At 37.4% G+C, this 14,972-nt stretch overlaps 1 protein-coding gene across 1 annotated transcript; it reads right to left on the minus strand.

Annotated features, from left to right (window-relative positions):
- Nucleotides 1-6,477: 6,477 nt before the first annotated feature.
- LOC139735833 (PHD finger protein 23-like) lies at nucleotides 6,478-13,485 on the minus strand. The gene is made up of 5 exons (XM_071646583.1): nucleotides 13,355-13,485; nucleotides 10,538-10,584; nucleotides 9,840-9,953; nucleotides 7,596-7,716; nucleotides 6,478-6,797 (listed from the first exon to the last, which is right to left on the minus strand). The coding sequence occupies exons 1-5, from the start codon at nucleotides 13,374-13,376 to the stop codon at nucleotides 6,550-6,552; spliced, it is 552 nt and encodes a 183-aa protein (XP_071502684.1). The 5' UTR covers nucleotides 13,377-13,485; the 3' UTR covers nucleotides 6,478-6,549.
- Nucleotides 13,486-14,972: the final 1,487 nt, after the last annotated feature.

The raw sequence follows: 14,972 nt of genomic DNA on the forward strand, positions 1-14,972 counted from the left end.
TTTCAGAAGCCTAGGCATCGAGTTACACTTAAAGACATGGGGGCATCTCATGAAGCGTTTTGTCAGATATTTCGTCTGACGAAACGTTAAAAGCTACTGAAATCCTTGCATCTGATTGGTTGAGAGCAAATTTGTCCGACAAGTTGTCGGACAAAAATGCTTAATGAAATGCCCCCCTGGTTACACTTTAAGACCGTGGAAAGACAATGGAAATAGAAGAAGAAGAAAAAGAAGAAGGAAAAGAAGAAGAAGAAGAAGAAGGAAAAAGAAGAAGAAGAAGAAAAAGGAGAAGAAGAAGAAGGAGGAGGGGGAAAAGAAGAAGAAAAAAAGAAGAGGAAGAAGAAGAAGGAGAAGAAGAAGAGCACATAACCCTCATGATTCGCTAACCCCACTTTTTTATGCTTTCTCTTTGTTGTTGTTGTTGCATAATATCACCCACTGCACATAGGTTGGATCGCACTACTTGGGCCCCCACTGAATTGTTTGCTTGTTTGTTTGTTTGTTTGTTGTTGTTGTTGTTGTTTTTGTTTCGTTTTGTTTTGTGAGAGAGTGTGTGTGTGTTGTTGTTGTTGTTGTTGGTTGTTTTGTTCGGAAAATATAGGGTTAGTATTTTTGTTGTTTATCTTTGCTTGTCAGCAGCCAATTGGTAGAGGAGTGGCATCAAAAACTGTGAAGCTTCCCAGCCGATTTTCGTAGGGAAATGGCACCAGAAAATAAAAAGTTAAGCCCTTTTTAAATTTCTTATTTATCTATCTATCAATTTATCATTTTGGTTAGGGGTTTTTGGTTTTTTTTTTTTTGTCAGCCAACTTCTGGACACAATATAAGCTGTCATCCAAAACGTCTTAACCCCTAAATCCTCGAAATTATTTGACGCCTCTATTCCCATATCCTCCCCCCCCCCCATCACTTTTAAAAAACTTAGCGTCGGCCCTGATACAAATGTATTATCATTCAATAATTATATAATTGCCATGTTTGCAGGCTTCGATTTCGAACTCTCTCTATTGCGAAACGTTTGATCGCAACAGGAGTTCTTTCCATTCTTTAATTTAAGATATTTGTGATAAAAGTTGCAAACACACACACGAGCGCGCGCACACACACACACACTCACACACACACGCACACACACACACACAGAAAATGATAAGAGAAGAGTTCTTTATAACTTTTAAAACATTGTTTATACAAGTTGTCGAAGTTGAGGCGGCTGCAGAAAGAGTTTAAATTCTGCTCAATGTGATGATGGACTTACTAATGTTTTGTGATCAAACTCTTCTTGATGATTGAATAAATGTGTGATAATGGAGTTGTTTATATTATTTGCCACTCTATTTTTACACTTTTATTCAATCATCTGCTTGTTTTTTGTTCTTCACATGAAGAGTTTGGTCGCAAAAACCGATAAGTCCATATTTGCCAAATGGAAATATATGCGATTAAAGGTCAAGAAAAATAAGGAGAATAACAAGAAAATGTTCGCTTCTTTTGACCATAACTTCAAAAATATACCTTTATATGTAGTGACCAATATGTCATTTAAAAGGTATTATATTGTACTTTATGACAGAGACCGTACTTCAAAATCTTTTTAAAAAATGGACTTATCGGTTTTTGCGAACAAACTCTTCACATGATAATGCTACAGAACAGGAAAGATATAACCATAACATTTAGACTTTGGAGTTCTATTTGTGATTTATAAATTAGTATTTGAAGTGTAGATTAGGCAGGTGTCATGTTAATATTTGCTGCCAATGTTCTTTCACACAATCCTCATGTTCAAGTGCGCATTTCAGATTTTTTTTTTCTGTAGTTTTTGACTGTTTCCCATCAAATGTTGTCTTTGTTGTTGTTTCTCTCTTTGTCTTGTTTTGCTTTCTTTCACACTATATCTATGCAGGTAAGGAGACCTTTTCTATTCGGGCGTGATTCAGTCAAGAGCATTTTCACACTCATTTAAGACACGGAAAAGCTCAGCAAATGATAGAAGTTTTTTAGTAATCCGTCACTGAGTAAGAAATTTAAGGAATTTTACACCTCACGTATTTTCACAGACAACAAGTTGGGAGATGTTGTTGTTGTCATTGCTGTTGCTCTTGCTCTTGCTGTTGCTGTTGTTTTAATTCATCAAACAACCATCAAGTTGGGCAATTAATACCCATAGAAAAGTGTTGAATGTTTTTGGTCCTTTGCTGGTTGATGATTTAGCAATTACAGTGTCCTCTTTCCTCCAATAATTCATTGTTACTACATTGGGTATGTTAATCCTCCACAATCATTCGATACAAAATGTCCATTCATTTTCATATACATGTATTGATTGAAAAGATGTTAAAAAATGTTTTTTGAACAGCTCGAGATACTTGTGAGGTCACAACACATTAAGGTATAGCTGTATGACAACTCAAGTACCTATAGGACCCTTGCCTTGTTGCCACTAATATTACAGGTCTGTGTTGTTTTATATATATATATATATATATATATATATATATATATATATATATATATATATATATATATATATATGAATACAGTGGAAACTCAGTATAACGAGATCCTTGGGACCAAGATTATTTGTTCTTTATGTCTGATATTTTGTTATACAAATGAACAATAAACAATACAAATCGAAGGAAATAAATTCATTGGGACCGGAGAAAATAATTTGTTATATCCAGTACAATGTATTTTGTTACACTGGACCTCTTTATATCGGGTTTCCACTGTAATAAAACAGTCTAAAAGCACACGCAAAAATCAAGAACTCCACAACAGTCATCCAATTATTATCGAGTATGGAGTGACTGCCAAACATTTCAGGAAAGAAATTGCAAACACAATTTCAATGAGAATGTATACATCTGCATTTATTACTGTTGTACGGATATATACATTTAAAAAATGTGTTTGTTTTTTTTTTCTTTTCATAGAAACAATTGAAAACATATACAGAATATGTACATAATCTTTCAAAGTAGCTGGAATATTCTTGCAGTGCCATATGCAAGCTTCATCTTTTTCTCTTATACAACATGATAAAATATATCACACATGATCAGAAGAGAAATAGAAAAAAAAATATAAGAACACATATAATGGCAGAACATGGATTGCCTTTAGCAAAAACAATGACAACAAAACAGACAGTTGTTGCTGCAAAACAAATAAACCTTTCTAAATCAATTTTGTGAGAGGAACATTTTGTTTAGGAGAGGCAAAAAAAGAATGAGGACTGTCCAAAGTTCCCTCTCCCTTCTGTCCCTCTCTCCCTCTCTCTCCCCCTCTCTCATTTTCTCTTTCTCTCTCTCCTTCTCTCATTCTCTCTTTCTCTCTATCTTTCTCTCTCTATTAATATCTTTCATGTTATTATGACCATTGGACTAAAGCATGGCATCACCAAGTTTGTCAGGGATGGCCTGCACATGAACAATCACGTGGGAAAAATGTAACGTAAAAGGAAATGAAATCTGAAAGTGAAACTCAGGTGACAAAAATAATACATCAAGAATGACAGAAAAATAAAACAATCTTCTCAGTTCTCAACATGGATTGGAAATGGCAACACACAAACAAACTAAGCCAAAACACATACATACACACATACAGTTTTGTATACATGTACAGGAAACCCCATGTGAGTCAACATGCACTGGACAGCAGAAAATATCTCAACTTACATGAATGTCGACTTACACAAATGTCAACGTATGTGGAAGTCAGGAAAATAGCAAAAGAAAAATAAACAATAAAAATTCTGACATTTTCATTGTGATGACTTACACTATGTTGACTCATGTGGGATTTACTGTACACTGTACATGCAGGTGAGATTTTAAGTGTGACCGAAGAAGGTTCTATACCCTACAAAATTCTAGGAAGCCCGAAATACAATGTCTCATTTTTATAAATCATTAAATGACAGAAACTGCCAATACAATGTTTCAGCCGCTCGATCATGCTCAGTACATCTGTTTCCCAGCTTCGACATGCAAAATCAAAACCTCCAATAAAACTTAATGGTACACACAGGTGTTCATGTTAAAGACAACCATCACAAAAGAAAGTATTTGGCTTAAGAATTTCTCTGATTTTTGTTTCCCTTCCTTCCAATTTTGAACTGCAGATTTCCTTCATGTCTAGCCTCATCAGAGAATATTGTCTGATGCGGCTTGACAGAGGTTTTGTCTCCGTCTGAGGCAAGTACGAGTTGAATAGAAACAAAAACAAAGCAGCTTGGCCTAAACATGGTACAATACAACTCAGCAATCTTCCCTTCACCATCTTCACCTCAAGGCTTGTACAAGTAGTAGGTTCATCATAAAGTACAAGCTAGACTTTTGTTATAAGCATTTAAATTGCGGTCTAGAAAAAAATATATATATGTTGAAGAGAAAAACTTTAATTTGAGAAAAGAGATAATACTTTACAACAATGAGTGTTTCTTGTAGGGGAGTTCTTTCAAACAAGAGACTAGTGTACCTTGCATTAATTCACACCCGATATTCCAAGGTAAGTATTTAATGGATCTAGCTTAATTGTTTGTTTTTTTTTAATCAGTCACACAGTATTAGTACTTACCAATTTCAAATAAAAGTAATACAGCTGTATTTCTCATTTGAAGACAACCAGGGGCATATCAGGCTACTTTCAAACAAACAAGCAAACAAACAAGCAATATGTGAATTGATGCAGTTTGTACTCTAGGATCTGCTTTCTCAAACCTCACGATCCATTTATGTATGTTAACAGCCCACTACACAAGAGCAGTACTAACTCCCCAAATACAGTAATCACATTCACATCTTTCATGTTTGTTATAAGCTATCTACCTAATACATCACAGTGATTATTGATGTTTGAAAAAAATGGAAAAATACAAAAAATAATTTAATCTAAGTGATTTTAGAAAAGTATAATCAATGTCCATATCTTGATCAGCAATCAGTATTTGAGCAACAATGTTTTCAAAATACATACCAAATGACTGAAACTCAGTTCATTCTCTTCTTTTTATTTCAACATTTCAATGCAGAAAAGGAGGGCAATTAAAAAAAAAAACAATTTGTGTTAACTCAACGCATTTATCTCATTTTCCTGAATGAAGAGCAGTAGCAGAAGATTGACTTAAAACCAGAAACAAGAACAAACAACAGAAACATCTATGAGAGCATATGAATAGCAATGCCACATCAACATCACGACATAAGGAAAGAGAGGACATTACAAAACCAAGAAAATCCAGAAAAACAAAAAAAATCCCTGTGGCCAAAAATAACAACCAACACCTGGATGCCACTGCACCTATCACTTTAATGAATTCAACTAAATTTTACCTGACGGTAGACAAAGTCTAGATATATTTGAGAGTCCACACAGAATAGGACGGAATACTTAAAGACTTCCTGCTGTCATATGGGAAGGCAGTTTTAGCAAAGGGAGGAAAGGAGAAAAAGAGAGAGATGAAAATAAAGGTACAGTTTGTGCATTAAATTCTCAATGGACACAACATGCCTTGCAAATTAATTAACAGTTTATCTTTGTATCACTTTGTGATTGCTATTTAAGTTTTCTGATGGCTAGGATAGACTTTGGACACCAGGAAAAGACAAGGGGAAAGAACGATGTTAATCTTTGCTTAGAGGATATTACAAAACTACAGGAAGATTCAAAGTTTGGGTTTGTTTCTCTCTTTTGCCTTGAGACCAAAAATATACATTGTACAGTATGTTCGGTTGGCAGAAGAAGAAAAAAAATTTGGAGTAATTGCCTTTTAAATGTCTTCAATGGAGTCTGGCTGTATGGTAAGTGTAGTATTAAAGTTAGAAATAACACTATCTCTACTGTTAATATGTTTGTGCCACTGTGACAGTTGAAAGCATATATAAAGAGACCTGAAGAAATAATTTATAATGACCACTGGCTCTGTGGAAAAACACAAAAATTATATGTGTAGGTGAAAGTAATACACTTGTAACATATACATGGCTTACTATACAATGGATGGTACGTTTGATAGCTTGGTAAATTGTTAATGATGATGGAGCTTACACATCTTTTGTAACAATCACAATCCCACACTCTAAGGAGCTCATATAATGCGCTGTACTCCACACGACTGGAATAGGGCCGTAGTTCACTGAACACGGTTGGAGTTCAAGCACAGCTTCCGTCTCTGTGAGAAGAAGGGAAATAGAAAATAGCACCATCAGAGCATTGCGTGGCATTTTTCAAAAATGCTCCACCAATAGATGGTGAGAATGAGTTCCAACGCTTGCTCCCAGTAAATGATTACCATCGTATACTGCAAACAAGCATCAGACTGCAGTGGCAGCGAACTGCCTGTCGAGTGGAAGGCAGCAGGCTCAACCTTCTGTGCATCAATTCATGACGGTTCTGGCATAGAGAATCGTGACAGCTGCCAAACTCTCCAAAACAAATCTCCATCGGAGTTAATAATGTCTTCATTTTTTTGTCGTCTTTTCAGAGTATATAAACACGAGGAAGAAATGCCCAAATAGATTGTTGCAGATGCTGTGTTCGCTAACTGACGGAGTCGTAGAGTTCTGAAAACTGCTTCTTCGGCTCGCGCTGCCTGTTCGACTTGCGAATGCTACTCCTCATATCCCTACACTGAGCGCAGACGAAGACGTCGGGGACGTTGGACTTGCGGACCTTGGCACACGAGAGGTGGACCCATGTCTCGCACTCGGAGCACTCGATCATCGGCCGACCGGCGAACGGCTTGTTGCAGTAGCAGGTGATAAGGTTCCAGTCTTCATCTGTATCACCTTTTGGGTGCAAAAAAAAAAAAAGCGGAAAAATAAATGTCATACATATCCAATAGAACAAAGTACCGTAACTGATAATACAATTACACTCATTTACAAGTGGCCCCTGACTTGCGTGAATCTCAAATTCTTAAACAATATATGTAAAGTAATTACTTTAGAGCTGTGGGTTTGTTTGTTTGTGTTTAACAAAAAAAAAATCCTATCATGACCATGCCATTTTGCCCCATTCCATGCACACTAAGCCCTGCATTCCTTCTGTATTTTTAATGTATGCAATAGATTTTACGGGGGGGGGGGGGGGGGGGGGGGGGGGGGTGATGTTTGAATCATCCTGTTCTCTATACTTTGTCCACGCTCATCCTGGCAAGGCCATTTTCAGAGAAAATTTCTGCAAGGTTGTGCAAGATGCACACTTAAATGGTGACATTTGTCAAAAAGAGTCGGCAACACACACCTCATGACTTATATTCTTTCACAATTTGCCTCAAGTACTTTTGTTTGTTTGTTTGTATTATTAAAGGACATTTTCCTTGCATGCAGCTCACTATGATTGATACATTATGGATTACTAGGTTTGATATCTGTTCTGCCAAAAAAAAAAAAAAAAAAAAAAATGTTGAATCAGTCAAGACTGTTCTCACATCAAAACAGAAACATACAAAAACAAACAAACAAACACACAAAATCATAAGGATCCACAAGTAAGTCTGTTTCGGAACTGTTTCAGATTTCCAGATGTACATAATTTTATCGCATAAACAATGTACACATGGAACTGGCAAGTGGCATACTTACTGTGTGATTTGTTGCTTGGATGCTGGTATGTTGGCCGCGGACTGATGTCAGAGTCTGCCCCACTACCAACACTGTTCCCTTCACTATCCAGTGGACTGGCGCTTCTCTTTTTCACTCTCTCCTGGACATTCCATTTTTTTTGGGGGGGGGGGTAGGGGAAAGAGGGCAGGAAAATTAAGAAAAATATATATAGATGCATAAATGAAGGTGGTAGATTGCGTGATGAATGAGATTTCTTGTGTCATATTAGTCTTTGAGATTATCAAAGAAATTTAATTATAGCTTGCTGCAAAGTGATTTCAATTTTCAAATCAAATGTTGACTGGATACTAAAATCATTTAGCACTAGAATGTCATTAAGATGCTTCTGACCTACACATGTGGAGGCGAGTTCCATACTGCCCATGAAAGTAACTCCCATAACTTGTTTTTTATTTTATAATAAATTGATGAATAAACAGGGAAACACCACAATTTACTAACGACTTTATAATAACAAATTCTGATGATAATCAAATGCAGCGTTATTAAAACATGCTCTACAAATGATAAAATAATTAATACATGAAAATAAAACAATGACATATACGTAGATAGACAAAAATGTAGAAGTATAAATTTTCACTTCTTCCTTGTGCGTTTACATTACACTTGTTCTAACTTCTTTGTTGTTCTTTGCACAAAAAAAAAAAAAAATCCACTGGCTTTTCCATCAGGAGTTTGTTACCTAATACATTCAGAAAAGTAAGTAAAGTGTCATAACCCGCCAATATAAAACTGGACAATATGTGTTGACACATGGATGGCAGTAATCAATTATCTATGAAAACAAAATCCCCCAACACGTTGAACATCATGCACACCCAACTGCGGTTCGGCACAGGATAACAGTCCTGTCCTAATAAAATCCCCCTACTGCCGAAATGGAATCATCCACACACAGCGATGACATCACGACCCAGTTTCCAAATACGGACGCAGTGACCCTGTGCGTGGGTGAGAGAGCTATGTACACATGAGAGTGGTGTCAACACCAACCATCGCACTGATCCCATTCAATCTGGCACACTGTGATCACACAATCAGTTCACCAGTCTCCGGTGATGCTCCAGGCGGGTGAACTTATTACCATAACCATTGATTCTTGCTTGCGCGATTGGTCCAGTAGTATGTTAATAACTGAGATGTTTATGAAAAAAAGCTCATGAATATTCACAAGTTCCTGTGAACTCGCTGGAATGAAAGAGCAAAGGAAACATCGCTGCTGTGTGCCTACTGTATTGTACACAACGGTAGCAGCTAAAAAGCACAATACTGTAAGGGATTATTGCACTCGATTGATGAGTAATCAGAGTTAGATTTTTTGTTTTTTAAACGACCCTTCTAAGAAACACAACTCGTCGTGAACCCATACATTAACCAGATCAAACATTTTGTAAAGTGATGTGGTATCTTTCTGCGAGCCGTGATAACCAAAGATCTTTGGTAATTAAACTCAGTTCAGCTTTAAAGTCAAAATCTCCGGTAGCAGATGGCTCAGATGAGATGTAAAAATCAATGTCACATATTTTGAGCTGAATATAACCACACTGAATGTTACAAGCTAAATGAAACTAGCAACTTGCAACTGTACAATTTCCATCTAACACATCTAGTTTTATAAGGGCAAAACTGTTTCGAGGACTACATACACATGGCCAAAACTGTTATTTTTTTTTTCTTTTTACCGTTTTTACAGAAAACCATGGACATTTAAGAGGCAGTATTGCTTGAAATTTAACATGACAGAGGTGAATGGAATTTGAAAAGACACAAGTCACAATTTTTCTCACCAGCAAGAGTAGGGGGTTTTCTTAAAAGTTTCTATGAATCATTGAAATGTACTAATCGGCACATTAGATGTACAGTATATTGTACGGGTTTTATGCAGATTGGAATGCTGCTCGTGTCTGTAAAACAGGGTCACTTTTGACTGAATTATTTATATGAAGGACTGGATTGTCAAAGCTCCCCTACTTACAAAATGCTCTAACAGAAATTAAGTACAGACTATGAATGTTAGGCTATTGTTACATGTTGACCACAACACACTGACCAGTCTCACAGCCTACATGTATGTTCAGATGGCAAGAGTTCCACGATCCACAGCTCAGACTGTATTTGTTTTTTCAGTGACATATTACACAAGCTAAAGTCTTCTGTAGACCCTAATTCAGCAGAGGGAACCCAAAGAGAGTCACTTACAGGTGTTTTGGGGACGTAGGGGATCTCGCCGTTGTGAAGTGAGGCTTCGTAGTCGAGCACCCACGTACAGAATGTGCTGAAGTCAGTCATAACTGTTCTCTTACTTGGAAGCTCCTGTGAGAGGGTAGAAGGAAACAATCACACACTATCACAAACATGATTTGCAATGGATGGGACTGTTGTACGGAGATTTCCACAACTAGACCTATCATTGAGACCACATTCTGATACGTCAGTTTGCAGTGTGAACGAGGAAAATATTTAAACAGAATATCATTGGTTAGTTCATTCTTGATTGATTAGCAGTAATATCAATGCAAGAAAGTCAAAATGTCGCTTCTCTATTTGTTTTTCATTGGGCATTTGGATCCTGTTGCATAGAAGTTGAGATCAAGCCTCTGAGTACTCAATCCTGATTTGCCGATACCCGACTTACATTTTATTTTATGACCTACGTCTGGTTACATCATTTCATGCAACAGGAGCATGGTGTATGCACAATTTGTAACTTTCCATTTGAATGTGCTGCTCGAGGATTTGAACTGCAAGTATATATGACAATTCATGGCTGTTTGTGGCACTGCTCTTTAACCTGGTGCCTCTAGTCTTACAGAAAAAGTGATAGCAGTTGTCCATTTGGACTGTTAATTTATTGATTCCTCTTCGACCAAAGTACAATTGTATCACAATTTACTTACCTCCTTCTCAGATTTCTGCCTTTTCAGTCCTCTGGCCGGCATAGGGGCTGTGGGAAGCACAAGAAGAGATTAAAATTCATTTTTAGTTGACACTAGCATGTAACAAGTTAGAATGTACACAATAGCATTAAACTAATATCAGTGAGAGTACACTGTAATCATGAAGTTGCAACGTATTTCTACCCTCCCCCAAACAACAACAACAAAAAAGTAATTCCTCTATGACAATTTTGCACTGTGGAAAAAAAGAAAAGAAAATTATAACAATGCAAGCCACATATATGTAAATTCACTTGTAAAGAAAAGGTACATACAGCTGTTGAGATAATATCTTGTAAATCTTGTTCCGTATTTACTCCAGTGTGTAGTCAGCATTCCATATATGACACATGACAGTATCAAATAGATTCATCCACATATTCAACAACCAACTTTAACTCAATCAGCACGACATCCTATTTTGATGAGGTGAGCAAGATGAGTATAAGATAGGCAAGATGGCTAAAAATTTAATTGGTAGAAACATTGACACATTACTAATGTCATTTATAGCGAACTTTAGAAAATCCAATGGTCAGGACAGCTACAGTGTAGCCCTTCTTCGGACGCAAAACGCACTCTATAACTATAAGCTAGCATTAATATTGCATGCAGACTCATGTACAATGTACCGGTACAGACTGTACGTGTCACTTTTATCAGTTCTCAGTTTTTGTTACTTGTCCTGGTTCAGGTCCTAAGCATTCAGAGCTGCTGTTGATTCTCAACCTTTGCTCTATTTTAGAAGTACTCTAGCGCATTGCTGGACACTACTCAATTGCAAGTACATGTAGAATGGTCTACTGTGACAAGTGGCCAACACATGATAATTATCTGTAGTTGATACACTAGGCAATCTACTCCTAATATTGACATTCAACTATTTCTGGTCAAGACTTTTATGAGTTGTACATGTAGACATCAAATTCTTCTGACAGACAATATTTTGTCTGCAGATTACTTTGTAACACATACTAGTGCAGAGACGCAAAGCAGGAGGCACTACACTAAATGAATTTGATGAAAGTCAGAATTCTTGTGTTTCCCTTATCAACAATAGAACCTCAAGCCCTCAACATACCAAAATAAACAGACTGGTCCTTGCAGACTCTCTGAATGTTATTTCTCGGGCTTGGCCAAAAATGTCAAGCTTGGCAATTCCTGGTAGTGGTACGTACATAAACCACCACTAGCCCGACCAGACGCTGTGAGAAGCTAGAAGCAACACTTGTGTACAGTGACAGGGCTGTTTTACACCACATAACTGATGAGTGATGAGTTCAGAGCTAGAGACAGAGTATTAGAATTTGCGGCCAAATCGTGATATAGATGATCCCCTCTCGTTCTGCATGTGCGTCTCCACTATGTGCAAGCTCTATGGAGGTTGAAAGAAGTCCCCGGCTATGACGAATGAATGGCGGTGAGAATAGAGTGGGGAACTATTTCACGATAATGCCGAATTTGCAAACTGTTCATCATGAAATGGGTCGTGTGAGCATGACAAACGGTTTGAAATTGTGACATCATCAATCGTGACGGTGGTTGGAATCAACCTTTGCCTCACAGTTCACTTCAGGCCTATTAACGGTTAGCGCAATTCTGCTTGAAAATGCATTCTGTTTTTATGGTAGGGATGGTAGTCCAAATAGTAACCAAAAGGCAATACAGAAGGTGTGATTTTTGTTTAATTTGTGTTGTTTTATGGCGTCACTGAATCTCTTATCTCCGTCTACGTCTGTCTGCGTGCATTTCATAACGACGCCTACAACTTCGATGCAAAGACACGACACTACACCGCAACTAGTTCTACCGTCCTGAAATAACTGACCGCGTTCTAACCAGTTGCTAGACCAATTCCTAGCCCCGGAGACCGCGCCGTCAGGCGCGGTCCTGGCGGCTTCCCCCCAGTTTCGCTAATGTGAGAGCTCCCCTATTCTGTGTGCTTGTGCGAGTGATTGTGAATTCTGTGAACATCGGTGAGCTGCTTATAAGACATCATTTTGTGCATCACAAGCAATGAAATGCCTCAAACAGTCGCCGATGATAGTCATTTAGGTTTCATCGACCCATGTAAGTATTCCTAGTAGTTTCTGTTGAAAATTTAAGGAAATATAGCGCCGCAAAGGCACCCGTTTGTTCAACATGAAGATCTGAAATGGGAGCACGGCGCAGCCGCCACACTGCGTGTGGCGGCTGTCGCAGTTAGACCAATTCCCACCTTTAAACCTAGACCCTAGAAAAACGTCTTCAAAAGGAAGACATATTTTTACAACTGTTTACAGTCAAATATACGGCAGTTGATTAAAATCATGCATTTGGAAACAGGATGGGTAGCTTGCTTTGGAGTTTATCACCATGATCACTTGTCACATTGAAAATCCTCGATCAATTTCGGCTTTGATGCAACGTTTCCTAATCGCGTTGACGCCAACCACAAACCGCCGCATTGAATCTTCGAGTTTCGACACAGATCAAAACAACGCTGCAGGTAGGAATTTCGTGAAATTTGGTAGAAAAGTAGTCCATGATTCTGAATATCAACAAATGCGCTCGTCTTTCTGTGATGATAGAATGTCAGTTGAATTTCAATTTGTACCAGAAAAGACGAAATTTATGTTCATAATCACTTCCGAAATGTACAGAGAGCCGGAGTTACGCTCCCATTGACACTGTACAGTGCGTGCCGCGGTAGGCTAAATTTCCCTAGATTCTAGGTCAACAGTGCGAACGAAAACACTGTTTTTAAAGTAAGTCAATTCATTAAACAACAAAACTCACCGGTAAACAAATCTGTAGACATCCTCAGTCCTGTTTTCAACGGCAGATCCTACAATTAATCATCTGTTTTCAATTTAGCAGTGATTTTAGACACAGGTTAAGTTCAGCTCACAACCAAAATTGACAGCGAGAAAGCTCACAAATACGCGTTGAGAGTCAATTGCTCGAGTTCAAAGGGCGTGACCTGATCTAATTTGCATGCATAATTGTGCTCACCTATTCCATTCATCTCGAAGGGGATTTCAATTTGGTTTCCCTCAGGATGGAAGTCGCAGTAAAATGTTCAGACGATCGTCACCATTGACTGATGCATTCTTGCCTAAACAAAAATTAATATTCATTGGTATCTATGTATGCATTCTACATGAAGGAGTTATGTTGTATGATGATATACAGTAGTCAGTGCTGTATTCTAAGGCATAAAAGACGCTGAACGTTCGGCAGGTTTTGTACTTATTTCACGCAGCTTCTTCATGAATTCATCAGAAAAAAAAAAAAATCAGCATAGCCACACATACATCTATTATCGATAAACTTTGCCACGACATTATGTTGAAATATTTCTACGTGAATCATCTTTTTTGTTTGTTTTTTTATGTTATTTTCTAGAGCAATGAAATCTGAGTTGTTGTTGTTGTTTTTTTTTTTAATAGATAAGTCTTTGGAGGAAAACAATCAAAGTAGTGAATGTTTAATTAAGTTTTCTAACAGAATGATTAATCAATGAATTCATTTTTTCATAAGTTTATTATATAAATGAAGAGTTTGTTTGCAAAAACCGATAAGTCCATATTTGCCAAAAATGGAGATATTTGCGATTAAAGGTCAAGAAAAATAAAGAGAATAATAAGAAAAATTTTGCTTCTCTTGACCAAAACTTCAAAAATGTACCTTTATAATGTAGTGACCAATATATAATTTAAAAGGGATTATTTTGTACTTTATGACAGAGACCGTACTTCAAAATCTTCAAAAATGGACTTATCGGTTTTTGCAAACAAACTCTTCAAATTCAAATAAATAATATATTTTACCGCTTTTGTTTTATAGATTAACGTAATGGATAGAGCTAGTAGCCTTATAGGATATCTAGGGCCTACAGTCTTCAGGTAACAAACGCTAATTAATTGAGTATGATAATGAATCAATATTTCCAATAACAATTTGCTCTCCTTACTCCCTTTCTTCCTCAGCTGGCATCCATGGTAGTTCGATCCATACTACTATCTGGCACCAAAGGCACTATAAAATCATACTTGATATGCGGTTTTATAATCATTAATTGTTCAAATTATGCGAACTTGAGTCTGCACCCCACCCCCCCCCCCCCCAAAAAAAAAAGGAGAAACATAATAAAGACAGAATCAATCAAGATACAGGTCATGAACGTCGTTAAAAGAATGAAATGTTGAATGTCTACAACATTCTACTACACGTAGTATATCGGCACTGAATCAAAAAATACGAGAGATAGAAGTTTGGATGGAAAGAAGTTACCTTCAATTTGGCGTAGAGGGCGTCCAACTAACTTGCATCATGGACCGCCAAGAACAGTACAAGCGTTGGTTGGAGGACCTGACTGCAGCTCAGCTGGTGGCAGGACGAGGGCCTGTTCACA

The sequence above is a fragment of the Diadema antillarum genome, unplaced genomic scaffold (genome assembly GCF_040938485.1).
Source record: "Diadema antillarum isolate AM-2024a unplaced genomic scaffold, OU_Dant_1.0 seq00000602_RagTag, whole genome shotgun sequence".
In the NCBI taxonomy this organism is placed as follows: Eukaryota; Metazoa; Echinodermata; class Echinoidea; order Diadematoida; family Diadematidae; genus Diadema; species Diadema antillarum.